Source organism: Alexandromys fortis, unplaced genomic scaffold, assembly GCF_014885135.2.
Source record: "Alexandromys fortis isolate MF-2015 unplaced genomic scaffold, M_Fortis_MF-2015_v1.1 scaffold_88, whole genome shotgun sequence".
Taxonomy (NCBI): Eukaryota; Metazoa; Chordata; class Mammalia; order Rodentia; family Cricetidae; genus Alexandromys; species Alexandromys fortis.
The window spans coordinates 1,221,367-1,249,175 of record NW_026067961.1 but is presented as its reverse complement, the minus strand read 5'-3'; the positions used below and the strand labels follow the sequence as shown (position 1 = coordinate 1,249,175).

Below are 27,809 nucleotides of genomic sequence, written 5' to 3'. Positions count from 1 at the left end.
CCCATAAAACACCTCCACTTCAACAATAAGGAAGTCAGATGGATCCTGCACAAGGGTCCAGGACCCTGCATGAGGCTATGCTCTCAATTTGACCTATATGTCCCAGTCCTTCTACCGTTTTGGGGAAGACGCCTGTCAGCACCTCCTGGATCACACTGTAAGATCTAAAGAGAGTCTCTCTTTCATATTCCTGCCCATCCAGACTCTCAGCTCCTATTTTTGTTGTAATGGTAAGACCCTTCTCCCAGGTTGCTCAGCAGCTCCTGGGGACTCTCTTACCTCAGGGCTTTTAGGCTAGCCCCTGACTTTATGGACAGACCCTAGCAAGAGACCTGCCATCCCCTAAATTTCACCCCAGAATTAGCCGCGTTCCATACATACATCGTTAGACACCATCATCACTCTCCAGAAACAAGCCTCATGTATATTAAAGGGTTCTTTTTAAAGGCTCAAATGTCTTCACCAAAGGCTCAGGTCTGGGACCAGCTGGACTGTGTAATGATTCATGCATTAATGATCTCATTTTAACTACAGAGATTCCAGTCACAAAAATAATAACCACAGACACTCTTGGGACAGCAGGATTTTTGCTGAATTTGGATTCTCTATCTAGTTCAGCCAAATAGCTAAACCTTTCTATGCAGTCTTCAGGGAACCAGAGAAAGCTGTTAGTTTGGACCCCTGAGATGACATGGGCCTCAGACCTCCTAAAATTCACCCAAGCATCAGATCCCCCAATCATAGTAAACCCTCTTCATTAGGCTTTTGAGTGAGAGAGCGCGGAGCACTTGGAGTTCTAACCCAAATTCTGGGGCCCTCACGGTGCGTAGTAGGTTATCACACGAAGTCATGAGATCTGGTGATATGGGCACTGGCTCCCTTGCCTCAGGTCCCCAAAAGCTTTTTAGATCAAGACTTCATACTCACCCAGAAAGGGTGCTTACAGTTCATCTCCTTCAACCCTCCACAGTGGACCCTGGGGACCAATGAGGGATCAGAGAGGGAATAACCAGGTCATTGAATGAAGAGCGTTGAGTGTACAAGTGTCAAACACATGGTGGTGTTTGGGTCACAGCCAGAACGAGGTGCCTCACTTGGTCTCACATGGCTTCACCCTGTACCATCTCATCCTTATCTTGCCCACCCCCCCTTGTCAAGGCAGCCAGCATGGAGACTCTAGAACTGTGCTGTTCCTGCAGCAGCAGTTGCGGGAGGTGAAGAGGAACTTGGGCCCTCTCCGTCTCACCTCAGCCTCTCTTATTCTAAATTTCATTCAACTCTTAGAAGCCTCAAACTTCTCTCACAGCAGAGTAGGTTTTTAGAGCCTTATTTTTGCTAAGACATGTCCACAGGCTGAAAAACAAGAAGGTTGAGGACCACAAAGAGGCCCGAGTGACGGCAAAGCGTGAGTAGAGCCGACAGGAGAGGTGTACTCCTCCCTGTAAGTCCTCCTGAGGTGAGCATGCAGGCCACACATCACCTAGGTGTCTGCGATGTCCCCAAATCTCCCCTTTCCAGCCCACGGGGCAGATGCACAATTGCAGGAAAGATGCAGATATTCAGCGGGTGCTACTGGGCCCGTGCAGGTGCACACACTTCCTGCCTGTGCTTGCTCTCGCTCCTCACAAGCCTAAGGGAGAGGTTAGTCATAAGAGCCAGTCGCAGGAACATGTGATTTTTTTTAATTATATTACAAAAACAAAAATTCCCACCAAAACACAGCTAAAAAAATAACACATTTTTCTAAGATGACATTACCCAAAACAGTGACTAGCGTCGTTGGACTACATCCATCAATACTGCCTGGAGAAGCATGTCGTTACACTGGAAATGGACAGTTTGGTTTTGGTTTTTGTCCCCTGTCTGAAATGCTGTTCTAAGTAGCAACTTTTGTCCCTTGCAGGATTCTCACACGGGGATCCAGGGCTGGTGCTGCAAGCTCAATGCCGTGACCTCAAAGCAGCCCCACCCAGAGCTGTTAGCTGGGGCAAGCAGTGCAGGAGGACCATGAGAGAGAGCTGTTAGCTGGAGGCACGGAGCTTCCTGGGACCACAGAGGCTGATGTGTGGCATGGCTACTTGTCCAGCCTCGAGGTACCCGCAATTGCTCAACAGCTGTCTCCAGGTCACCCCCAAACTCACTCCCGGTCTACCACATCAGCGCTCCGGGAATCCTGGTGACTGAAAGATTGGCTTTCTCTTGCTCTCTGTGTTTTGCAGAACAGAGTTTATTTTGGACCCAAAGGCCGGTTCCTGGAGAGCTACACGTGTTCTCAGCATGGCAAGGCTTGCTCCTGTGACATTTATTCTCTGGAGATAGTCCGTGGGGGTTCCCTTCAAGTGTGGCAGATCCTGAAGGCTCTTGAGGCAGCTTTGGCACTTGAGGCACTCTGAGGAGACACATAGCTCTGAGTCCTCAGATGGGTTCTTTCCTGTTGACAGCCACCATTAAATAAGTCCTCCTAACCCTTCTCAGGAGCATGAAGTGGGGTGCTTAGGATGGCTCCTCCTGGACAATGCCTGAGATATACTTGTGTAAGACCCCGGAACTCAAGCACTTCTCAGTGGGGCTCACAGAGCCGTGAGTGAGGATACAGTATGCTATGCTATCCCTGTGCTACCTCAGTGTAGATCCTGAGGTAGCATAGGGCTGTGTGTGCCTCGGGAGTGTCACCCACCTCTACTGTGACCTGACGCCGTAGGCAGGCAATGCAGTCTGTCTAGCCTTGGTTTGCTCCTCTGTGCAACAAGAAGGGTATACTTGCCCTCGCTTTGTGAGGTGTGTTAGTATATGCCAGGATGGCCACTTCCTTCACCCAAGAAGTTCTAAGCCAGCGGCTGTAGCTGCTGCGGACCATCTGGGTGCAGGCCTGCTTAGGACCTCCTCCCCTAGGCTAAGCTGTCAATGTCTGTCCAGTTGGAAGAGCCTACATGATCAGCTGATCTCTGGCAACCCGGTGCCTGCACCTACCCTGAGTGCACCCAAGCCCCGCCCCTCAGAGGCCCACAAAGTGTGGTGTGGGTGATAGCAGCCTGAAGTTTGCAGAGCCCGCTAAGATTGGCAGTGTCTGCTCCTGTGCTCCCAGGAGGCAGCCCAATAGGAAGCCAGTCCTGGTGGTGCTGACTGTGTTACCATCCCATTGTCTTCACCGCCTCTGTTGGGCCATGCTAACCAAAGCCAGGCCGAAGGGGAATGGCTGGCCGCGCAGAGTCTGGGCAGCGCATCAGGCTTTATGGCATCAGGGGCTCCCTGTGGTCCTCCATTCCTGCAGGAACTGCCAGGGCTCTCGCTGCAGGAGTTCACAGTTTCTGGCAGGCAGAGAGAGCTCCGTTGGCTGAGTATAAGCAGGAGCTGTCTCTCCAAGGCCACTCTGTCCTTGGGGTACACCATGAGGGCTGAAGCCCCCAGCAGCTGCCCCGGTTCCCCCCATGGGGATGAGCTAGCATTTAGGCTGGGCAGGACAGATGTTCTTCTCACAGCTGGACTTTGACCTGCCCTCCCACAGCTGTGCTCTCTCTTACTGTCCCATCCAACCATCCTGGCAACAGACAGTCGGTTTTCCTAGGCTTGCTGACAACAGTGTATGGAAAAGCCAGGAATGCACTAGGTTGATCACAGAAAGGAATGCTGGGAAAGTTAGAGTGGTGGGGGTGGGAGGAAGAAAGCAAGTTGACCCATCAAATAGAAAGAGTAACATTTTATCAAATATTGAAAATTCAATTTTCAATAGTCTGAGTCCCACTGTCCCTCTGTCTGCTGAGAGAGGTCCATAGAGAGGCCGTGGCCAGCATGTTTTGGGTGCTGGCTGAGTGTTGATGCCAGAAGCTTCCCCTGGTCCTCCAGCCTCCCCTGGACTCTGATTTTGTTCTGGGCAGGAGACTCAGGGGACCAGCAGAATGGCATACATGAGGGACCGATCCATCCCCACATCCTACAGAGGCTGTCTCCAGACTTCACCTTCAAGACACAGTTTGGAATCAACCTGCAGAAGACATGGTGGCCGGGCCGCTCACAGCTAGCAGGAACAATAAGACGCCAGAATACTTTGCGGCAGAGGGTGAGTGAGAAAAGGCTCTCGCTCTGTTCTGGAGATGGCAGAGTCTTCAAGAAAGAACGGGCGTAGAGAGTGGGTACGGGCATACCTACCCACAAAGGGACAGCCCCTGTCTCAGCCTTTGGCCCACCACCTGCCTCGTATCCATGTAGGTAGGGCAGTTCCAGAAGTTTCCTAGGGGCAGTTCATGACTGCCATTCCTTCGGAAACGGCGCCTGGCAAAGGGCCCTTGCTGTTTCCGTGGCTACAGTTGAGGGGTCCTGCTTGCCAGGGCGGTTTCTCACAGAGGAAGGAGAAGGCCCGGCCCTCAGTGGCTCTCTGTCTCTGTGAACTCCTCTTTGATGGGTTGCTTCCGAGACTTGCAGTCAGGCAGGTCAAAGCCAAAGTCTGCCCACTCGTCGGGGCCTGTCACCCCACCTGGGCCTCCGCGGTTTGGGATGGTGATGGTGTGGCGTACGCGGAAATGGACAGCTTCCATGACGCGCTGCCGCTGAAGCTCTCCAGAGCCACCGATGGAGATCGTGGCCGCATTGCTGCTGGTGCGAAGCAGCTGCTGCCCGCAGTCATGGCTCTGCTTCAGGTCCTGCAGGCCCCTCCAGATGGTCATGCGGTACTGATCAGGGATTTTCAGGGCCCCGAGGTCCTGCGGGAGTGATGGACACCTTGTGGTCATAAAAGAGAAACTACAGGGTTCTGTGTCCCCCACACCAGAGACATCCTACCTGCAAGGAAGCTTCTGACTTATTAGGACACGGCAATATGGGTGACAGAGCAGCCCAGAGAGGGACAGCATCAGGGTCACCTGCGCACGCACAGCGTCTAGCCACATGGTTTTGTAGGACAGCTAAAGGACGTGTGGGAGTGTCGAAGGGGACCGTGATGAAGGCCTCTCTGGGGGCCGCATGCAGCCTGGAACATGGATCACAGTGAGAACAGAGATGGGGGCCTAAGGAACCACCTGTCTCTTGGCCCCAGGCTGCCCCTTGGCACCCATTAGTTGGCAGCGGCTCCAGGCTCATCCCTTAGCTTCAAGCGCATGAGTCTCCCTAGTGAGGCAAGGGTTAATATGTGACTCTAGATAGAAGGAAAGCAGTTAGTGGTCACACAGATGCGGGTCGTCAGGCACCAGCCTCACTGCCTCTGATAAGTCTCTGTATCCAGCCTGGGTCCCTGGGCAGGCGGCAGATATGGACTGTCCTCTAATTTAGGCGGGAGTCTAGGAAATAGTTATAGGAGGGGCAGGAGGGACTGAGATGATGCCCCCAGGCCCTGAGGCTGTGTCCCATGGACAAATCAAGGCTGGCTGTGTTACTGGGCTGTACTCAGATGCTGGGGCTCCAGTCTTGATGTCCAGCACCCTTCTAGTCCACACCCAATCCAGAATGTTCTGTGTTGTATGTGTAGGCTGGTCTTTGGGCCCCGTTTATTCTTTCTGGGCCTGTCCTCTCCTGGCTCCTGCACTTGTTAACCACTGGGTCCTGGAAAAATCCCAGCCCCCCAAATTAAAGGTAGTTTGGCTGCGGCACCAGGGGGCTTTAACAAAAGAGAAAGCCCTCCAGGTCACCCCCAGGGACCAGAGCACATGTCCACCCAGCCTCCTTCAAGTCACCTGAGCCTGTTTTGGCTTCTAAGACCCAGAATCTGATTGTTTGTGGGAAAGGCTCTGGGAGTTCCCCCGGCTTGCCACCCTAAATGGCGCACTCTACTCTGCCTTGGGCCAGGCCCTCCATCCCTTTGGGGAGGTCTGCCGGTGTTTACCTCTATGGTGAGGTTCTGCAGGTGGTAGATGCTCTGTAACCCTTGGGAGGTGAAACATTCGATGCAGTTTGGACACCCCAATCCTGTTAAAAAACTGCAGAGAGAATTTGAGAAGATAGCATTAACTCCCATTGCTAGGCTGTGTGCTCAGGTCTCCCAGGAGTAAGAGGTCTTGCTAGGGAGGGAACTGTCCATTGCAGTGGCAAAGCCACTGGTCCCTTGGAGCAGGTATGGCCAGCCATCAGTGTCTCAGCCTAGGAGGCCTGGCTCAAGTGCCCTTCTTCCCAAGGTTCTGTGCCAATACCTGCTGATGAGCCCCGACACATCCGACCGTCTTAGCCTGTCTTCCTTTGGGGGCAGGCCAAGCAATTCAAACACAGAATAAAACAGAGCCACATGCAAGGCTGCTCCTCCAGAGCAGGAACCCACAGTTAGTAGCAGGTGAGGAAGAGGGGGTGCAGCACAAACCCAGGTCCAGACATGGCCCACACACCTGACGAGGCTTGGGTCTGCGTGATAGGGGGGTGGCGGGGTGCAGTGTGACCCCGAAACCATGGTCTGGGAGCCGTGGCCGCCGTTCATCTCACCATTGGCTGTCATGGTGTGGCTGTGACTGTTGAGCATCCCGGAGCCTGGGCAAAAGAATGATGGAGGAATCTGAGAGCAGCTCCACACGCGGTGGGAAGTGTCCCAGGTTAGGATCCAGCCTGGTAAGGGCTGTCTGAGGCTGAGCAAGGGCTGAACCCATAGGCCCAACTCTTCTCCTCAAGAGGTGGAAGTGGGACGTGGCTGTGTACAGGGCACTTAGTTTAAATGAGCCAGGGATTAGCAGCTGGCGTATGGGTGTTACCAGGTTCCAGGGCCCTTATGGGGGACACCCCTGGGCGTATTGCCAGAAGCGTATCCATTAATGTCCATGTAAAGACCTTACAGAGGAGACCCACATTCCAGCCCGCCCGGCTGTGATGCCTCATGTCCTATAATCTTTCAAATGAGGGGACTTGGTGTTGCCATTTTGCTAATGGAGAAACTGAGGCAGAGTGAAACTAGGGATTATCCTCAAGAGGGATGATAGGCCAGGCAAAGCCCCAGACATAGGACTCCTGGGACTAGAAAGAAGACAGCCAACCTCCCTATGGCCATTGCCCTTCTCCAGGCTGAAGTGGCAGGGAAAGCAACCTTCAAGAGTTCCCCACCAGTCCTGTTTATGATCCTGGTAAATCCAACCAGTCCCCCCCTTGGGTCTCTGCAGCCCACACGAGGTGTCCTCTGCTCTAGGGACTCACCCATGGGTCCCAGGTTGGGCCCAGCTGCCGAGCTGTGTGGTGGAGGCTGGCCCACCAGCTGGTTGACGGAGGGCAGCTTGTTGACGCCACCATGTACCTTGTTTATCGGGGAGAGGACGGGCCCATAGGATGACGACTGCAGGTGACTCCTGCTTAGAGAACAACAGCATACATTCCTAAGAGGTAAAAGCAACTCCTTTCTCACCTGGCACTTCTGCGGACATCCCTGGATGCAGGTAGATGAAGACCCCGCCTTTCAGAGAGCTACCAGGAAGATGAACACCTCACCAGCAACGCCAGCCCCGCCTGCCCACTCCTGATCAACATTTACAAGGCCCATAGAAGGCAGAGGTGCGGTTAAGGTGGGGGCTAAGTCCTAGAAGGCTAAGTTCCTGGAGAAGATGCCTCTGAGCACTGAGCTGCCTTGGTCCTACTGTGCACCATACCTCCCGGGCTCCTGGCCTTCTCACTGCTGGGTCAGAATATCCACACTTCCCTATCCAGATGGTGGGGTTCACTCACGGCCTCTGTAGGAGCTGCTGCTGCTGCTGCTGTCGATAGGAGTCGACCAGAGGCTGTGGTACAAGTTCCATCAGTTCGAGGCTCTCCTTGACTTTCATCAAGATCTCAAAGTTCTCCCGGCCTCGCACCTGAGCACAGAGAGGCAGACCCTTTGCCCAGGTGCCCGGGAGCCTCCCCTGGCTCCATGCCTCTGGTGGGAGGGGGCAGCCGGAGTCTTAGGAGGAACCCCGGGTTTGTGGCAGAGTGTAGCTCTTCTCTCAGGGTCCCCTTGCACTCCAGAGCTCAGGACAACTTGGCTTTCTTTCCTCTGCCCAGAGGCAGATGCAGGAAGGGGGTTTGCAGGGGTTCAGAGTTCCATGCCCAATCTTCCCACTAAGAGGCTCTCCTCTTCCTCCTCCCATCTGGCAGCTATAGGCAATAGGACCCATGCTCAAGGAAATAGAAAACGTTCTCTCAGAACCCTCCATGACCTTGCCACCATCCAGTGTTCTCTGAGTCACACAGGCTGTGCCCGGTAGGATCATGAATTCCTACTGAATCTCCACCATGGGGGTCTCCTGGATGCAGAGCTAACCTGGCTGGCATCGTCACACTCACTGAGTTCGGGCACTGCAGAGTCTGACTCTGAGCAGAGCCTCCTTTGAACCCCATCTCCTTCAGGGTCATAGTCTCCACCCCAGCTGCCTAGATGCCACCTTTGCCCATCTCTGTGGCATCTGGAAATTGCCCACCTGGGCTTTCCGGTAAGGGGCACCCCCAGGCCTTGTCCTCCCCAGCTCACTCTGACAGTCACTCACATGCATGTAGAACATGTCCTCATCCCCATTCCTCCTCTTCTTCACGTTAGCGCCCAGGGCCGGGATGGCTGGAGGGCTCTGCTTGAATGCTGGGAAGCAAGTCAGGAAAGACATGAGTCAGAGGGCCAAGGTGCCCAGGTGAACACCTGCCACAGGTGGAGCATGGGTACAGTGCAAGCCTAGGCCAGATGGAGCTGGGCCCAGAGTCGCCTGGCCCTGGCCTTCGAGCACAGAGACAAAGGAACTGTCTTGGGTTGGCTTGGGTTGCACTTGCCCTGTTCAGCCAGAGGCCTCTAGGCCCAGGCCACTGAGACCCAGATCCATCCCACGGATGTGAACATGCTTGGTGTCTTGGTGTCTTTCTGCCGTGGCACGCCAGCTCACACCCAGCACATCCAACTCCATCCTGAGGGATGACCCGCCCTCCACCCTGGCCCAGAGCCCCACGCACCACGTTTACTGGCAGCCCCGTTCTTCGTGGCGCTCTCATTCAGGGCCTGCTGCTCGCGGTAGTGGTCTTCATCGGCTTTGCGGTCACGGCCAGGACAGGCGCAGATGCGACCCTCGAAAGACCGGCGGCCCAGAACCTGTCCACTGTAGGGTGGGCGCAGCACAATGGTGAACTCCTGATCAATCCCACCCCCTGCAGACCCCACAGGACTGGCCTTGGACTTGAGTGCCCTCCGAGGAGAGCAAGCCCTCTCTGTGTCCATGACATGCCCCCCACAGTGCTGGCCCAAGTCCCTGCCCCACCCCTACCATCCTGGCACCGCAGACTCACTCCCGGGTCTCCAAGGTGATGATAACGAGGATAGGCCTCCGGTTCATGCCCCCTACGCAGCTGCTGTTACACATGAAGTTGTACAGGATGGTGGTGAATTCTGTCCCCACCTGTGCACAGGGGAGACAGGGAAAGGGCTTGGCTTCAGTATGCAGAGCCAACCAACTGGAAAAGGGACTTCTAGCTGTCATGTCTGGCCCTGGTTCTAGATAGGTATAGGAGTGATGCACCATGGTTCTCTGTCATCTACCCATCTACCTGCCCAACCACTCACCATCTATTAATCCTGTCTGTGCACTATCCATCCATCTCTCCATCTCTCTGCATCATCTATCATCCATCCATCTACTCATCCATCCATCTACTCATCCATCTACTCATCCATCCACCCATCCATCTACTCATCCATCATCTATCCATCCATCCTTCCATCCACTCATCCATCCATCCATCCATCCATCCATCCATCTCTCTGCATCATCTATCATCCATCCATCCATCCACTCATCCATCCATCCACTCATCCATCCATCCACTCATCCATCCTTCCATCCACTCACCATCTATTAATCCTGTCTGTGCACTATCCATCCATCTCTCCATCTCTCTGCATCATCTATCATCCATCCATCCATCCATCCATCCATCCATCCACTCATCCATCCATCCATCCATCCATCCACTCATCCATCCATCCATCCATCCATCCACTCATCCATCCATTCATCCATCCATCTACTCATCCATCATCTATCCAGCCATCCACCCACCCATCCATCCACCCATCCATCCACTTACATGCCTGCCCATCATGCACATATCCAGCCATCCATCTACCTACCCACCCACCCACTCACCCATACACCTACCCCATTCCCTTGCCCGCCAACTTCTCACCCGCCTGCCCGCCCATCCATTTGCTTGCCCATCTACCATCTACTGACCAGTTTACATTCCTGCCCACCCCCCCTCCCGTTCATCACCCACTCACTGGCCTGACTCCCCCCACCTACTCACCCACCCCTCCACCTACACATCTGTCCACTCACTTGAGATTGCCTACCCAGCCACGGGTCCATTCGTGCCCTCATAACACTCTGCTGGCTCTGGGATCAGAGCGCTTGGGAAGTGCAGAGTCTATGGTGCGATTGCCTCAGCCAGCTCCCGTGATACATGGAGGTCAAATCATAAGGCCGTATGTGGGTGTGTGTGTGCGTGGGCTTTTGTGTCACATGTTTGCTGCATGCTCTGGGCTCGTCTGAGCAGAAGAATGAGAGGGACTCCATCCTCAGAATGGAGGAAGTTCCATGGTCTTGCTAGATCAGGACACCAAAACCACAAATGCCAGCCCTTCCCAGAACTTGCACCTGGCAGCCACTAGAGGGCATGAGACTCCCACTTTGTTTACAAGCTTGCTCAGGCGAGACCTCCTGTGAGGATAGGGGAGGAGGCTGGTCCACCCTTGGCCCTGTCCTACTGATACAACAGCTTCCTCAGAGGACCACGGGGCCTGCCAGAGGACCGGGGAGGCCTCACACCAGCACAGCATGAGAGCTGCCTGTCTACAGTCCTCCTCTGAGTCTCCACCCTGGGGCCACAGGCCATCATTCCTGTAGAGCAACTTCCCTCCACCTTGGCCTTTGGCCCCAGCTGGGCCTCATTTCAGATCTAGAATGGTGATCACACACCCCTCCGTTGCCAAAAGTCAACCCCTGCCTCCTCCAGTCTTTCTTCCTTTGACTGCTTTTTGCAACCACCACTTCCAGCCTGGATCCCTCACTTACGTCCAGCCTGAGCCTCCACATCCACCCTGTACCCCATATCTAGCCTGTGCCACCTACCTCCACTATACGGCACCTCCAGCTTGCACCCCACTTTCGAGGCTCTGCACACAGGCCCTCCTAGTCTCACCCTTCACCTCATCTTTCCTGCTCTCCTGAGCCCACGTCCCACAGCTCCAGTCCCCTTTATCATCTTCTATGGTCCCCAGCCTAGTCTAGGGGCCCTTTCATGACCCCAGCTCCCAGCATGGAATTCCCTACCCTCCATCCAAAGCCCTATGCTTGCTGGCTTAGTTTTGTCCTTGCCAACGGAGTCTGAGATGTCCAGGAACTCTTTCTCACTCCTCATTCCCATGTCTAGAAAGCTATGCTCACGTTGGGAGAAATAGACAAGACTAGACTCTCCTAGTAGGGAAGGGCTGAAAGCTTAGAGGTCATGTGACCATTCCTTGCTATACAGCTAGGGAGAGAGAGAGAGAGAGAGAGAGAGAGAGAGAGAGAGAGAGAGAGAGAGGTCTGAGGGTCATGTCACACAGTATGTGGTCACAAAACAAATGAACAGCCAAGAAAAGGCTCTGGAGAGGCAGGCTGAACTCAGAGCAGTGGCTCCAGGAACCCCACCCTGTCTGGCCCCCAGCTTACCTGTGGGGGTTCGTAGGGTACAACCACGCTTTGCCTGCCGGTGACAGGGTCATCCACATACTGGGAGAGGTTGTTGCCTTCTACTCGGATGAGATGGCTAGCCGGGGCAGACTGTCCTGCCAGGAGGGGACATAGCTTTAGAGAGCGGCACATCCTCCAGCCTGTCACCCCGTACCAGGTGCATGGCAGAGCTGAGACCATAGGGCTTGTCCCTGTGAGAGTCCCAGACGAGGCTCAGAGCTGTACAACCCTCATTCAGGTGGCCTTGAGCCTGGCAGATGCTGTTCCCAGATCTTCTGACCCTGGGGGTGTTGCGGGCTTCTCCAGGAATGCTGCAGGAATGCTTGCTCTACAAGGCTCCCCAGGGTCAGCTGGTCCCTCAAGCTTCTCCCAAGCTACACCCCTGCTGGAACAGCAGCCTCTGGGGCTGCAGCCAGTGCTGAGGAAATGGACTGGAAGGGATGGGGCGGGGCTCCTGCTCAAAGTTCCCGCTAGCGCCACCAGCCCACTCATTGGCCAACATCTCTCAGTTGCACTGCTGGCCGGGTTTCCCCTTCAGTTGGGCCCTCAGGCCACTGGCCATGGTGCTATAGAGGTTGGGGACCCACAGTGGAGAGAGGGTGCTCACCTTCATTGAAGTCCCTGCCAAGCTCGTGGTTGGGGCAGCGTTTAACGATGTCGGTCACGTGCTCTGCCTTCTTGTAGACAGGCATGGCTCTGATGGCCGTGCCCGGGGGTGGCGGCGTGGACACCTTGATCTGGATAGGGCACGTCTTGGCAATCTGACAATACAGCTTCTTCAAAAGTGGGGAGTACTGGGGGGAAGAGAAGAGCCAGGTTGAGCTCACAGCCCAGCTCCGCATGCTTGTCTGGGCACTTTCCACAAGACCCCTTTCCCAGGCACCCTGAAAAGGCCTGCTCCCATGTGTGCCTTCCTTCAGACATCCTTTCTCCAGAACACAGAGATGGCTATGCCTGCTGCCCACTTAGCAACCTGAATCCCAGAGGCTGCAAATGGTGGGCAAGGGTCAAGGATGAGAAAGTACGGGAGGACAGTGGGGATCCGTCTCTGTCTTGTTTCCCCAGCAGAGCTCTTACGCTTGGCTGCAGAGGTGGATCTGGAGCGTTTGAGCTTGCTCGACAAGCCCACAGTTGCATTTTGCTGCCTTGCACAGAAGAAACACTCTGTAGGTAGACGGCTTACGCCTTCCACTCTCTGGGCCAGCACGGCCTTGCAGGGTGATCTGTCACATCAGCACTATTCCACCAACAAAAGCCACTGAGTCCAGGTAGCCAAGCTTGACAGCTGTGTGCGGCATGACCGGGTTTTCCGACCCTAGAACCTGACTGGACCTAAGATCATGCCAGGGCGGCAAGGTCATGCCATTCCGGCAGGGTCATGCTGCTATTCCTCCAACCATCCTGGGGCCCAGGTCACCCATCTAAGGACCAAACTGGCCCTGAGGAGGCCACTTCAGGTATGTCCATTTATGTATACACTAGCTGACCCTCCCTTGCACTCCTGAAACCCCTGGAGACTCCTCACACCTTCTTCTCCAGGGGCAGTGGCGGTTCCCTTGGGTTTAGAGGGGATTTCTACGGTGCGCCGCTTCCTCTAATGTCCCCATTGACTTAGAATTATGAGTTACATCAACCTGGAAAATGTTCACCGTGCCCAATTGTGACAGTTGGGGAAACTGAGGCTCGAGATGGAGAGTTGTCACAAAACTGGGAAGAGCAGGTGATGCGCACATACTAAGAGTCTTTCCTTTGCAAGGGACAGTGGGGGATCCTGACCACCCGAATCCTGTCGGCTCAAGGTTTCCCATAAGAGGCTTACCCAAATATCACATACAATGGGTAAATGCAAGGAAGGGGAGGTGGGAGGAGGTACCATGAAGTAGGTCCCTCCCATTCTATTTAAAGAGCAAGCGAGGCTCACTCTCAGGGCCCTGCAGAAGCCCTGAGGGGTTTGTTTTGAAAAGCAGCTGAGAAAAAGAGTTCTAGTCAAAGCAGCAGCTCGGGGCCACACCAGGGAGGCCAGTTTGACTTCTTGGGGTGACATGAAGTTCACAGTGTGGGGATCCCCACAGGCAGACCAGCGGAGTGCCCAGGCCTCTTAGTCACAAATGAAGGCTCCCCAGCAAGGCTCAGGCTCAGACGATTGTGCTTGCTCTCCTGTCGGGGAGGGAGGACCAAGACAGTCCTGAACTCATAGGGGCTTCACCTGAGGCTAACCAAGTGACTGTTGTTTGCCCATTGCGGAGGATAAGAAAATGGGCTCAGGGTTGGGGGTGGAACTGGGTCAAAGTCACCAGGAGCAACAAAAAGAGGTTGTTAGCCAGCCTTTGAAGTCCCCCGTTCTGGTTCGGGAATGTAGGTTGGATTGCCCTAACCGCAGGACCACCTGTCAGGTTTGCCTACCACTGACTTACCACAAGACCCCCAGATGCCAGCCATGTGGCAGAGTGCCAGCAAGGTCAGACGCCTCGTGTTCCAGCATGGACGCTCTCACTACCAGGTGAGGTGATAGGTGAGTTGGTACAGCTGATGGGCACACGGACCTGGGGGCTCCTACCCCAGAGGTTCCTTCCTCTCCCGCGCTCATGACCTGAGAAAGGTTCATAGACCCACCGGGGCCTGAGCCAGGATGGGCTGAGAGCAGGGCAGGTATGGTGGTGCCTTAGGCCACATTCCTGGGAAGCCCAAACATGCCTGGCGGGAGGGACCGTGCATTAGGCTCACCTCTGTGCTCCTATCAGGATGGAGCCAGGCTCAGGGCACAGCCCAGCCACGGAGGGAGGCATCAGGGCTCCCTTCAACCACCTACTCCTGAGCAGTGCCTTACCACAGTGCCCAAGTATCCCCGGGGCCCTGCCCCAGCCCTCCCCCCTCCCCCCACTGCCCTCTGAGGATCTAAGTCCCGAAGCCGTCCACCCTGCTCAGAAGGTGGCTTTTGTACCTATGGGTGCCCTGGGATGGGTGTGGGGTGGCACAGCCCTCCATGGCTTACAATGGGACCCTGGCGGGGGTGGGGGAGGGTGATCTGGAGAAAGCTAGGGAACCGCTTCAGAGTAGCAGGGCTGGTAAGGGACTAGCCATAGATGCCCCTCCCTGGGGAGGAGCTTAAAGTGCCAGGAGCTGTCCCTGGTACCAAGACAGCGGCTGCGGCATGATAATCTCTCAGAGAAAGAATCACCTGATGTCAAGTCATCTCTGGTGGTGCAAGTGTCTCACCGAGCCAGTGTGGACGGGATGAAGCTACAGGAGGTTACTCTCCCTAGAGCAAGGCAAACACTTCACCTCACTTTTTGCGCCCTCAGGTGGCATCGCTATTAGGTCAAAAACAGTGGTTTTTGAGGCGTTGGGGCTCACAAACACTCGCTAGCCCTACACTGGCCATAGGTTAAATCTGTGGGTATCTATTTTAGCCAGGAGTAGGGAGTTTGAGGGTGGGGTGCCGAGGCTTCCCCGCATCCTGGAGGGCCAGATGGTAAAACCAGCGGCCACAGGGAAAGACTCCAGGATACTCAAGACCTGAGACCAGGAGGTCGCCAGTGCTCCCCTTCCTGGGCAGAGTTTGTGGGGTCAGTCCTCAGGGTCAGACTCTGAAGAAGGGGCAGGAGGGTGGATATCTCTTTTCCAGAGTGTCACGTGAGAAGGCTTCCTCCCTGCTGCCCTCCTCCTGCCTCTCCATCCCTAGAACCGCTAGATGGATGTGTTTCAACAGATTCCGAGCTGATAAAATCTTATTTATCTTCGGCTGTTGACACAGAGCCGTCCAGACTTGCCTGCGCGGATGCGTGTGTTCCGCGGGGCTTGCAGGAAATACTTTGCCCAACATCGGGGCAGAGCAGACGTCCCTCCCGCCGCACTCCTCTCCCGAACCCTCCTCCTTCGCTCCCTCCCTGCCCCCACCCCAGTCCACTATAGTCCCCGCCTGGCTGGAAGCCCCTAGCCTGGCAGGGCTGGTGCAGGGTGGTGGGTGAGAGGGCGGGCGGGGGCGGGCGCGGCACAGGGCTGTTAATTTCCTCGCACCCGCTCCCAGGCAGCTGGGTGCCCGGCACAGGCAGGTTTGGGCAGGAGGACAGTAGGGATGTGATAATAACTTGTCTGTCATTTTCTCGGGACATGTAGCGTCTTGAAAACCGCAAATACCGTTAACCAGCTTGGGTGAATCTGTTAGGACAGATTCTGAACGAAAGGCAGTGGTGGGGGCTTTATTTTTTTAGTTTTTTTTTTCATAGCCCACTTTTATATAGTTTGTGTGTGTTTGTACGTGTCTGGACTCTGGACCCCCCTTGAGAATCAGCCCCATGGTCACAGGCTTTTACTCTTGCTAGGACAGATCCACAGAGCAGGGCACGGAATCTGGTAAGCTCAGACTGATCTCTTAAATCTGGAGGGACCCAGGTCCACAGCCCCTAAGTTGTACCTCCCCTCCCTGTTCCCTTTCCCCTCAAGAAAAGCCACTGGGAGAGCCGCAGACCCATGGATCCCATCAGCCGATAACAGGTCCCGGGCAGCCACTCTGTGGGCGTATCTTAGCCTCAGCTGAGTTCGCTCTCATGATCATTCATGTCCATGATCAATCAGGGGACATCTGAGTCTGGGGTGGGTGCTCACACAGGCTAGGCCTGATAGGACAAGGGTCTACACCTAAGCCCTAGGGAGGGGATGATGCCCAGATGACATCGCTCAGCCTGTGCCAGAACACCTCCATGCCAGGATATAGGCTGAGGGCAGGGAGAGTCCATGTTCTACGAACCCATCTTCGGAGGACCCAGGCTTCAATGCCTAACCCTGCCAAATGCGCAATAGAGGCAGTAGTCATTCCTAAAGAGCTGAAGCAATCTGAGGGAGGGTAGAGGACCCCAGGAGCATCTGAAGCCTGAGTAGGCCATAGTCTAGAAACAAAGACCCATTCCCCTGAGGAGAAGCAGGCCAGGAGCTAGCTGGGGCACTCCTCAGGAGCTGGGCAGCTTGTCCCACCAAACAAACAAGCAGGAGCCATATGGGTATCCTGGTAGCCTGTGCCCTCTTTCACACCAAGACTGTGGAGTCAGAGGGCCCAGGTCATGGGGTTTGGGCCTGCTTAGCCTCTGCATGGCAGAGAACCTTCCAGCAGTTTCCGTCCTAGGCTAAGGAGCTGGGAAGCAGATGGAGGGCCCGATAGAGCTGTCTCAGAGGAGAAGGGGAGGGCGATGGTTGAGAATCTGGAAGGAATGCACGGTTGAGGGGTCCACACAGAAACCTGAGGAAGGGAAGGAGCCCTGTCCATGCCATTTCCTGCAAGGCTTCTGGGTCTACTTCGACTTCCTGGGAACTAGAAGTTGGCTTCCAAAAGCTGCCGTCTGAGCTGGGGTAGATCGGTAACCAGACCTTGTCATGTTGCATTTGTTCTACATCTCTGGTTCCTGGTAAACAGCTCTCAAAATCCAGAGACTCTTCAAAGCAACAGTGCCTTTTTATGCTAATGACAAGCTGAGGGCTGCTTCCCTGAGTAGCTCCTGGAAAGATCCAGGCGGTATATGTGCACCCAGCCCCAGCCTTTGGGAAGGAGCAGAGAGCATGAAGGTCAATTAGGTCCCAAATGTCAGGTGATTTATCATGGCTCCATAATGAAGCCTCTGCATTAACCCCAAAGGACAGGACTTGGTCAGCTTCTGGACAGCTGGACATGTGCAGGTGCCTGGATATGGTAGCCAGAGAGGACCAGGAAACTATATCCTTTCTCTACCTTGGCCCACACATTCCTTCTCTACCCCCACTGTACCCCGTATATCTCTTTGTCTCCCTGGGTAACTAGACAAGCATTTTGCAGAGTCCCGTGAGCTTCTGGAATAGATGACAGTCCCAAAGGGTAGCAGGCAGAAACATTACATAAGGCAGTGGTACCACAGGGGCAGCCTTGGGTTTAGAATCCCTGCCCTGGGGAAGGCATCAGACCTCCAGGAAACCCAGCATCAGAACTGTCTAGAGATGGTGCTGGCTGGTATCCGCTGCTGTGGAGTTGTTGGCTTGCTGGAGGGAGGAGTCTCCACACCTTTGGCCCTTTGTTTCCATCAGACTTGGCAAGTCAGGGGCCTGAAATCAGGGTCTAAACAGACTGAGTTAGTGTAAGAGGGCAATCAGGTGACCAAGCAGCACACCAGAGCCAGGAGAGACAGGTGACTCTGGGCCGGGGTTATGTTTCTGGGGGAAGAGGAAGCTGCCAGGTAGGGATGTCTCCCCTGACATCAAGTCATGGGGTGGAGGGAGGCTCCAGAAGCTGATTGGATGGGTGCAGCTGAACTATGAGCAAATGCTGTGTGGTACCCCAGCTCCAGAGTGCCACTGTCAGGATTTTCTGAGACTTCCCTAGGAGGTACTGTCACCTACTCCTAGCTTGGACACCTAATCTTATCCCAGGACCAAGGGCCATCTGAGGTCCTCAGGAGCAGCGTAGCAGGAAAGTACTTGGAATACATCATGACGGGGTCCTAAGCACCCTAGCTTTATCCTCCCCCTGAGTCCAAACAGGGACCCCCTATAACCCTTCTTCCTGATCCAGCCAGCAGGAGGGTTGTGCCTTGTGTCTTGGCCATGCACGGGGGCAGCCGGCTGCTGCAAGCAGACCTGTTTGGCCCGTCCTCTGGCCTCCAGTCATCGGCTCAGTGATAAGGGACTCACAGACCTGTCCAGCACAGGATCCCACAGGGAGGGTGGCAACCAGCCTGCTCTGTGCACAGCGTGGAGCCCACGCTGGTTGTCAGTGGCGACATCCACAGGCAGGATCAATCTCGTCAGCATGAGGATTGCAGGGCACCATAGGACAGTCTGACACACCCATCTCTACTCCAGCTGTGACCCTTCTAAACGCAGACCTTGGCCAGCTCCTCTCAGGACCGGTAACTTTCCGTATAGTCTCAGGGGCTAGTGACAGCCAGGAGCCAGGGAAGCAAGCTGAGTGTGTGTGTGTGTGTGTGTGTGTGTGTGTGTGTGTGTGGTGTGTGTGTGGTGTATGTGTGGTGTGTGTGTGTGTGTGTGTGTGTGTGTGGTGTGTGTGTGGAGTGTGTGTGTGGTGCATGTTGTGTGTGGGGGGGGAGTCGTTCCTCAGTGCTGTAGGCAATAGCTGACTAGAATATAAGTTTCCACTGAACTTTGGGCACCTTAAGTAGTTTTGGAATAGGAACGTTCAGGTGTCTAAATGTCCAATCCCGCATTAAGCATTGCACAGCGGACTGGGAGCTTCTGTGAGACCAGGACCACACGCAGAGTGTGACACTCCCCTGTTTTACCACCCACCCCCTCTAAGGCTCAGCAAGCTCCCTTAGGTTGTCAAGCACAAGGGGACACCCAGTGAGCAGATACGGCTCGCACTGCTGGTGGAGAGGCAGGCATACAGGCCACTCACTGAGCGGTGAACCTGGAATTCGGGTCACTGAATGGTTTCTGACTTATTTGCCACACCAGCAACTTGTCCAGAAGATTCTAATCAGCCCTCAAGTGTACTGCATAGCCCGGCTTCACAACCTGCTAGCCAGTCTCAGAGCACCAAGGTTGGTCCACCATGTCTTCTTGGACTGATCAGTGGTGGGTGATGGCAGAAGACCCCTCTTCCCTGCTCTTGGAGCCTAGAATATTCCAACTCATACAAGCAACAGAGTTCCTGGATGGGCTCAGGGCTTTCACCAGGAGGAGGTAACAGAGTCTGGACTTTCAGGGCAGAGACAACTATTCTGGAGTGGTCTCTATGCATCTTAGCTTAGCTTCCAAAGTGGGAGTCTCATAAATCTCATGTTGCTCCTATAACCACCACCAGCCTGGAGGTGCAGGTGTGCAAAACCCAGCTCACCATTCGGCTCTGAAGCTCACCTTACTCCATTCCCCAAACCCTGCCCAGCTTTAGCCTAGGATGGACGCCTCCTTCACCCCGGACTCTCATGCAGCTGTAAAGTGTGTTGGTAGACCTGAGGGGCAGTGGGCAGGGCTAGGTCCTGCAGGGCAAGCATACCATGGATCAGCAATGGGGAGAGGTGGTTCACAGACCTGGCTGGCTTACTCACCTTTGAGACTGGTCAGCCCTAGAAGTTTCTAACCAGGAAGCATTTAAGAATCTACCCAGGGCGGCAGCACAAGTGGCGATAAGGGACAAGCCAAGTTCCCTTCTTCGTGGTAAGCAGTGTCCTCCAAATGTCAAAGCCTCATCACTACTGCTCACAGCGCTCCTAACATCCCAGAACTACCCCTGGAGAACGTGGAGCAGTGGGCAGGCAGAAAGAGTTCCACAGACTCCTGGGATATGCCACTGGGTTACCATCTCGTCTCTGTACTTTGCTGATGGCCTGACCTGGCCCCTCCTCTGAATTCTCCTCTGCAAAGTGGAAAGGAAGTACACGTTATCTCCTGCATTTCCTGCAGGGTGATGGGTGGTACCGGGGGTCCTGAGATGCCAAGCCCGCATCAGCTGCACAGAATGCAGGAAGTAGGGAGTCTTCCACAACCCCGGCCAGACCAGGTCTCTATCTACCACTGTGGTGTGAGCTGATGAGAGAGTCTATGTAAGTATCAGCTCTAGGCCTCCCGGGGTCACGCCAGGCAAGCTGAGTGGAGAGAAAAGGAGTGAACCAGGAACCACACTCCCCGTCCATACAGCCGAGTCTCCAAAAAATGGATGGTTCTTTGTGATGTAGGAATCAGAACTCAATCCTCCATAGCCCCATGGGATAGAGTCCTATCCCACATGGTGCCCTGTCTCCTGCTCCACACTAGAGCCCTGGAGGTATGTGGTGTAACCACTCAGGTGGTGAGCATCCTTCGACACGGGAACCATGTTGCCAGTGTCTAGCTGCACTTGGATCCAGGGGTTCAGAGTCTCCAGGCTAGATTCTGTGCCCATTGGGGATCAAAGTCCCCTGGGCCATCAGTGGAGGAGAGAACAGAAACCCATCTCTGAAACCGGGACCCAGCACAGACCAGGGCCAGCCTACTGGGAGCCCGCCTTCTACTGTGAAGTTACACACACAATATGAGCAATTGCTGTAATTCCTCTCTAAGTGCTCTTGTTTCCCCCCAATAATTCTCGTTTCATCTCCACAATAAACATTGTTAGAACTCTCCTCTCGGCTTTAAATATACATAATTGCCCCCGGTGCCAGTAAAAGGTATTAATTCCATTTATGCATTCCATAAACTTTTAGGATAACGCAATTGATACCACAATCATGTTGGGACACCTCCTCTATTCTTCTGCTTTGCAAACCTCCGAGGGGCTGGAAAGTTTGTTCCAAATCCATTAGTGTTGACTCAGCCCCATCCTCCCCAGGAATCCCTCACGGAGGCTTTGTGCTTCCCGCCAGGGGCTGGTGGGTGGGTAGCTGCTCTTTCTCAGGATAGACAGGCAGGAAGGCAGGCAGGCAGGCAGGCAGACAGACAGGCACACACACACACACACACACACACACACACACACACACACACACACACACTGAGGCTGAGCACCACTGAAGATTACTTGGGGCCGTGTCCAAGCCATTTCATCAATGATGCTCCCAGGCCAATCAAGTCATCTGTGAACACGGCCTCACTATTGGCCCCCTCTCTAGCAAGCTAGCGGTGTCACAGCCCAGACACCACACCAGGCCAGTATTACCATCCACACGGGCCCTCTTGCCCAGCTGCAGAGCTCTCTCTCTCTGAATGCCTCCGATATTGAAGACAGCCACCTCTGTAAGCAAGACAAAGGCAATGTGAAGGGGCTGCGCTGGAGCTGGACAGCGGCTAGACGCCCATTGCGTCATGCTTGTTGGTTCCACTTCCTCCTCTGTCGAGGGACTCCTGAGACCAGGTGTCCACAATCTCACACCCAATAATAAAGCCCTCTTCTGGCCAATCCACTCGCTGCTCAGCCTTGCCTGAGGAAAGGGGCTGTCAGAACCCAAGACAGCAAGCAGGGAGACTACCATGTGTGCTTGCATGTTCATTCCTAGTTGTTGGCACGCCTGTGTTTACTGGTGTATGTGCGTGCATCTCTGGATACACATATATAGGTCCCTGAGCCCAAGTATGTTTACATCCTGTGTGCTTATAGATATATGTGTGTGCACTGCACACATCTGTGTAACGAGGTGTCCACACATATGGGACCCTGGGCACATGTACACATACGTGTGTATATACACTCATGTAGGACCATGAACTGAGGACCCAGACCTTTTACTACACAAGCAGATTTTTAGGTTGAGGGAAGCTAATTTGGGCAAGCAGATCCTCTGGGGCTGGAAAGGTGACTTCGGCAATGCCGAGGCCAAAGGCCCCATTAACAGCTGTGGTCACTTGGAGGCCAGTGAGGGTGTTTTTGCCAATCTGAGAGGAACGAAGGCAACAGTCAATATGGAATTGTACTTGAGAAAAATATGAGTTATCTATCAGTTACCAGCCAGTGGTGTGGCAGGGGCCTAGGCGCAGAAGCCTAGATGGCAAGTCTGGGCAGCGCACACACAGTTGGACCCCCAGAGCTGAGAGCAGCCGCTACCAGCCCTTCCCTAGGCATTGAGAATAGCCCTTGGGTGTCTGCTCCCAGATCGCCAAGGTGCCAAAAATCTCATTATCAATGTTGGTCCCACCTCCGCCCCCTGTGTGGCAGGGCTGGGAGGGTGCGGGAAATAGCATCCTCTTGCCCAACAACTCAGCTCTGCTGCCCTGGCATTGGGTGAAGGTTAGGTGGGGAGGCCAAGCCTTCTGTGATCCATGGCAAGTCTGGCCAGCCAGAACTGTCTCTAGTCTGAGCAAACCGCCCCATGAGGACAGAGCAAGGCAGCAGCAAACAAACCATTATGGGAGACTTAGTGCCAGACACCTCCGAAGGGGCTGCAGAGGTCCCGAGTGGAAGAAGGAAGCCAGCAGAGAGGGCGTTGCCTGCCCCTCCCAAAGACCAATGCTGACCATCTGAGGTACCCTGAACCCTCAGACATGCCAGAGACTGACCCCATTAACATCCTCAGCAAATAAGATGGAGGGGGGCAACTCTACAAGCTGCATCATCCCCAGGGTTTAGGGGACCTCCTCCAGACACCACCAGACCTCTATGACGGACCAGGTCCCCACCTCACCCCAGGTCAGGAGCTGGGCTGGACGAAGAATCTATGGTTTACCCCACCCCAGCCCAGCTACAGACACAGGAGAGACCTTTAGCAAGGGTAACAGTTCTATAGAAAAGCCAACTCAGGAGGCCACGCTGGATGGCTCCCTCATCTCCACTGCCCCAGCACTGTGCGCTATACCGGTCCCATCTCATTCGGACCCTTACCACCACCCCTCAGTCAGTGGTTGGGGAGAATGGCACACGAGAGAAACTCAGGATGAGGCACTGTTACAGTCACCCAGCCCCTTTTGACTCACTGGAGCCCGTCAGAGCCCCAGCGTTGGGCTGAGCCATCAGTTAACCATGGACCAGACGCTGGGGAGCCCACCAAGAGCAGTAGCCAAAAGAAACTGCAGGAGGTCAAGGCCTGAGACAGACCCAGGCCAACTAGACTGATCTGCGGCCACATACAGGGCTGGCTCTGTCCAGCTCTTCAGTCTCCAGAGAGAAGGTGAAAGCCGCACCAGTGGGACTAAGGTTTTGGAGAGGAGCCTTGGGAGGGGCCTTGCTCCCGTTGAGAAGGGGAGGTGAGACAAAGCTTGCACCGCAGAGACGGCCCCAACCCCAACTCCAGCTACAGAGGATGGATGCTGCTGCTCAGTGGACAACTGGACGACCCAGTATCCCTCCGTGCACCTCCTACTGGCCCAGCAGGTGCAGGGTTCCCTCTTCCCCACTGGAAGGGCCTGGGGCTGCCCTTCTAGACCCAATGCCTCGTATGCCCCGCACATCCAGACAGTGTCCCAAAGGTCTCACTCTGCTTCTCCTGCAGCCCTTGCTCCCAGAGGCAGTCTGGATGCTCAATGGTTAAGAAGGCTCATGGCAGTGACCCCTGAACCCCAACTCCAGCACCTACTTACTAGTTGCACAACTCTGAGCAGGCTGCTTCCCTTCTCACACCTCAGCTTCCCTGGCTATGCAATGGGGACAAGATCAGACTCCACCGTGGGCAAGTCAAAGCACTTAGCTGGCTACCCAACTCGCAGCCAGTGTGCAGGGGGTGGATTTTGACAACATCAGCTAATTCCCAGCCACAAACCAGACTGTTTCTAGAGACGTCAGAGAAAGGACCAGAGCTCCCGGCACTGTGCTTACACTCCTGGAGAGCCGGTCCACAACCAGCAAGCGACCAAGCCACCTGGAGGAGGTAGTCCCCAAAGGATCATGTGGGCCCCCAAGACTCAGCAGAGGTGCGGAACTCAGCTCAGGATAGATTCCAAGGCACTGAGCACAAAAAAGCTGGCCAGTCTCCCTGCCCCATGGATCTCATTGATTGCAACACTCCTGACCTTTCTGGACCCATGGGAGGCTGGCTGACTCTGGCCACACGTCCGAGGAGTGGGCACACCCACACTGCCAGAACCCGCCTCCTGCTTGATGCTCCTCCTGGCTCTGGCCAGGTGGGAACCCCATGTGGACAGCATGTGTGCTCAGAAAGACCTCCGTGCCAGGGCTGTGGTATTCCACCCTGCTGCCCTCCCTCCAGATGCCCACTGACCATGGCTACTCACCGTCCAGGTGGCTGACTTGGCTGTGCTGGACTGCTGGAAGGTGACCTCGAAGTGGTGGGGGCCAGGGTAGTCAGTGTTGGAAGGGATGACAGGCGCTGGAGACATGGTGTCGAAAGTGGAGCTGGGCTGCGCGTAGGGCGAGTGGGTGGGTGCGCTGGCAGCGTGCTCTGGGGTGTAGGGGCTGGCCGGGGCCGCGCGGCTGCCCATCTGGTCCATGGCGCTGCTGAGCAAATTGAACTGGGCCTGGCAAGGAAGGGGGAGGAGGGAGGGGAGAAACAAGGGCTAAGGTGGAAGCCCCAGCTCCAGCTCCTGTCCCGTTGGGGAGGTGTCTTGTTACAGAAGCCTTAAAGGGCCAGCCGGCTCCAAGTCATCCCAAATATTTCCTGGGGCCCCCACCCCACCCCAACAGGTCACTACTTGTGTTGGGATAAACGCATATTCACCTCTCCCGCCTGCCCCCTCCGTCTGCCTCCCGGGTGCCAGGGCTTCTGGGGATCCACCCAGCTGCCAGCAAGGTGGATTGGGGCTTTGTACACCTACCTGGAGGGGAGCTATTTGGTTGGGAAGGTTCCCAACCCAAGACCCTGGTGGGCTCCACTGTGTTCCTGGGGCAGCACAGGGGCTGGAGGGCCACAAAGATCAAAGTTCTGGGAGCCTGTAGCCTGGCTGCAAGGGTGGGGATGCACTGGGTTTTAGAGCATGGGTACCCTGAAGTCCTGCAAGGCCAGATGTGACTAGGTCCAGCCCTCTGAATGATGGACAGAGGTGAGGCTGCCATCAGTCCCCAGAGGTCCCAACAGCCATTTCAAAGGAATTTCTTTAGGCCTTGGCTTTATCTCCATTACAATGAGTTCCCCACTCCTCCAGGTCCGGGCAGCTCCTCCAAGAACCCTTGCTGGTTCTCTAAGAAAGCCCAGGCTGTCCAGCCCTTCCCCTGAATCAACTACCCCACTGGCCCAGGAACTTTAGGGAGGCCCCACCTTCCTGCCATGGTGTCTCAACAGCTATCAACTGGAAGACTGGAAGACGACCCTGTCCACATCAAAAGGCATCACAACAAGAAGGATTTGAGAGGATAGTACCAATGGCGGATGCTGGTCAGAGTGGGTCCCAAATTGAGTTGCTTAATTGATCCTCTCTGCGCTGGTGAGCTTTCCTGCAAACTCAGATGGACCTCCACCAGCCTGAGGTGGGTACTGCATCTGTTCCCACTTCACAGACGAGGACCCCAAGACTCCGAGGGGGAAATGACTGGCTCCAGTTAGCCAGCACATAACAGACTGGATAGACGGTGAAGAAAGGGGATCACAGTACAAAGTGCCCCCCTTTACCCCGCTGCCCTCTTCAGAGAGGCCTCTGGACCTGGCTGGAGTCTTGTCTTCTATGTCCCCTCCCACTAGCGTACTGCAATAGGTGTTCCCAGACAACACGGCTCCAGACCCCAGGTTTCCCTTCTCGTGGGGACCTTGTGTTCAGCCCCTCCTGTCCCTCAGTCCTCACACGGGGGGGGGGCAGTTGTACAAAGTGACCGGCAATGCCAAGGCCCCAATGGTCCACTGTGAGTCCTTGATTGACAATTCAAGTGTCCTTGAGAACACCAGACTGAAGATAACACAGGAGGGAGGGTCCTACAAAAAGGCTGCCTAGCAGGAGGAGGATCAGCTCAGAGGACAGATCAGAGGAGGAAACTCAGGAGACAAGGGGCCAGAGACGCGTTCTAATTTGTTTGTTTGTTTTTAAGATTTGTTTACTTCTTGATTGACTGATTGGTTTTTCAAGACAGGGCTTCTCTATGTGGCCCTGGCTGTCCCAGAACTAGCTCTATAGACCAGTATGGCCTTGAACTCACCGAGATCCTCCTGCATCTGCCTCCTGAGTGCTGGGATTAAAGACATGAGCTGCCACCTCCCAGCTCTAGATAGGTTTTTTTGTGTTATGTGTATGAGTGTTTTCCTGGGTGTGTGTTGCACACCCCATGTGGAAGCAGGCCAGCATGATGTCACCCTACCCCTGAGTGATACTGAAATGATGATATTCTAAAGAGAGACTCGTGCCTCTCAGTCAGTCAGAACAGTAAAATAATGGACCCCAAAGAAATGGGAATTTCTCCTCGCACCTCCCACCTCCCCAACACAAGAATCTTGTGGTGGGAGAAGGAGAAGGCCTCAAGACTGCTTGTCGCTCAGAAAAAGATTTCACATAAGCTTGCCCCCACTGAGGCTGAAGATTAGTGAGAGCTGGGTCGCACCCTGACCAGGATGCTCAGATATGCACATTCCTGGCCCTCTAGTTAAATTTTGATTTCATTTTGGACCCTGAAGCCAAACTTTAGTGGCCCTCTTTGTCCTGCTTGCCAGTGTGGCCACATTGAATAAACTTTTCCTGTCTTCATTTGACTTCTTCAGTTGGCTTCTTGTGTATGGGTGGCCAAACCTGGCTCAGGATACATGGTGTAACCCCAAGTTCAACAACAAAGAGGGCATCAAATCCCCTGGAACTGGAGTTACAGGTGGTCGTGAGTTGATGTGTGGGTACTGGGAACCAAATCTGTGTCCTCTACAAGGGAAGCAAGTGCTCCTAACCACTGAGCCATCTCTCCAGAACCAAGTTCTGTCTCTCACCGAAACTGTGGCCTCCAAGGGAAGCAAGTGCTCCTAACCACTAAACCATCTCTCCAGAACCAAGTTCTGTCTCTTGCCGGAACTGTGGCCTCCAAGGGAAGCAAGTGCTCCTAAACACTGAGCTATCTCTCCAGAACCAAGTTCTGTCTCTTGCTGGAACTGTGGCCTCTGCACCCTGAGACTGAGGGCCAATCAGAGACCACCAGCTCTGGGACACTGGGGCAGCCAGCTGCTGCCACGCAGAGCAGATCTGAGCAAACCTGAGCTGAGCCAATGTCTAAGCCCCACCTTCTCCCCAGTATGCAAGGCCCTACTGGACTTGGATGGATAGACCTTGGCAGGGGGATCCGTTTCCATAGTAAAAAAACCATCTATCCACAGAGGGGCTGAGTCCAGACTCAGACCACTACATCCTCTCTAGTCCTGGGCAGGCTCCCGAACCTTCTCAACTTCCTGTACCATAGGACACTAGCCCCTTCACCCCTACTCCAGACAAGTGGACAAAGGAGTCAGAAGAGCACTGGCAATGAGGACTGTGATGACATCATAGGATTGTGATGACATAGCACTGTGACGACACCATAGGGCTGTGATGACATAGGACTGTGATGACATCATAGGACTGTGATAACAGCATAGGACTGTGACGACATCATAGGACTGTGACGACATCATAGGGCTGTGATGACATCATAGGACTGTGATAACATTATAGGTCTGTGATGACATCATAGGGCTGTGATGACATAGCACTGTGGTGACACCATAGGACTGTGATGACATAGGACTGTGGTGACATCATAGGACTGTGATAACGTTATAGGACTGTGATGACATCATAGGACTGTGATGACATCATAGGGCTGTGATGACATCATAGGACTGTGATAACATTATAGGACTGTGATGACATCATAGGGCTGTGATGACA

The 27,809-nt window shown here is 54.6% G+C and overlaps 1 protein-coding gene across 3 annotated transcripts in view; it reads right to left on the bottom strand.

Annotated features, from left to right (window-relative positions):
- Window positions 1-1,781: 1,781 nt before the first annotated feature.
- The window catches only part of Tp73 (tumor protein p73), a 60,747-nt gene continuing 34,719 nt past the window's right edge, over window positions 1,782-27,809 (bottom strand). For all 3 annotated transcript variants that reach the window (XM_050153417.1, XM_050153415.1, XM_050153416.1), the window contains 11 exons: window positions 24,258-24,500; window positions 12,250-12,436; window positions 11,622-11,737; window positions 9,199-9,308; window positions 8,869-9,011; window positions 8,418-8,506; window positions 7,621-7,748; window positions 7,099-7,247; window positions 6,306-6,444; window positions 5,813-5,906; window positions 1,782-4,697 (listed from right to left, as the gene is read on the bottom strand). In XM_050153417.1, the coding sequence (XP_050009374.1) occupies window positions 4,362-4,697; window positions 5,813-5,906; window positions 6,306-6,444; window positions 7,099-7,247; window positions 7,621-7,748; window positions 8,418-8,506; window positions 8,869-9,011; window positions 9,199-9,308; window positions 11,622-11,737; window positions 12,250-12,436; window positions 24,258-24,500 (1,734 nt within the window). In that variant the 3' untranslated portion in view covers window positions 1,782-4,361. The remainder of the gene's footprint in view (window positions 4,698-5,812; window positions 5,907-6,305; window positions 6,445-7,098; window positions 7,248-7,620; window positions 7,749-8,417; window positions 8,507-8,868; window positions 9,012-9,198; window positions 9,309-11,621; window positions 11,738-12,249; window positions 12,437-24,257; window positions 24,501-27,809) is intronic.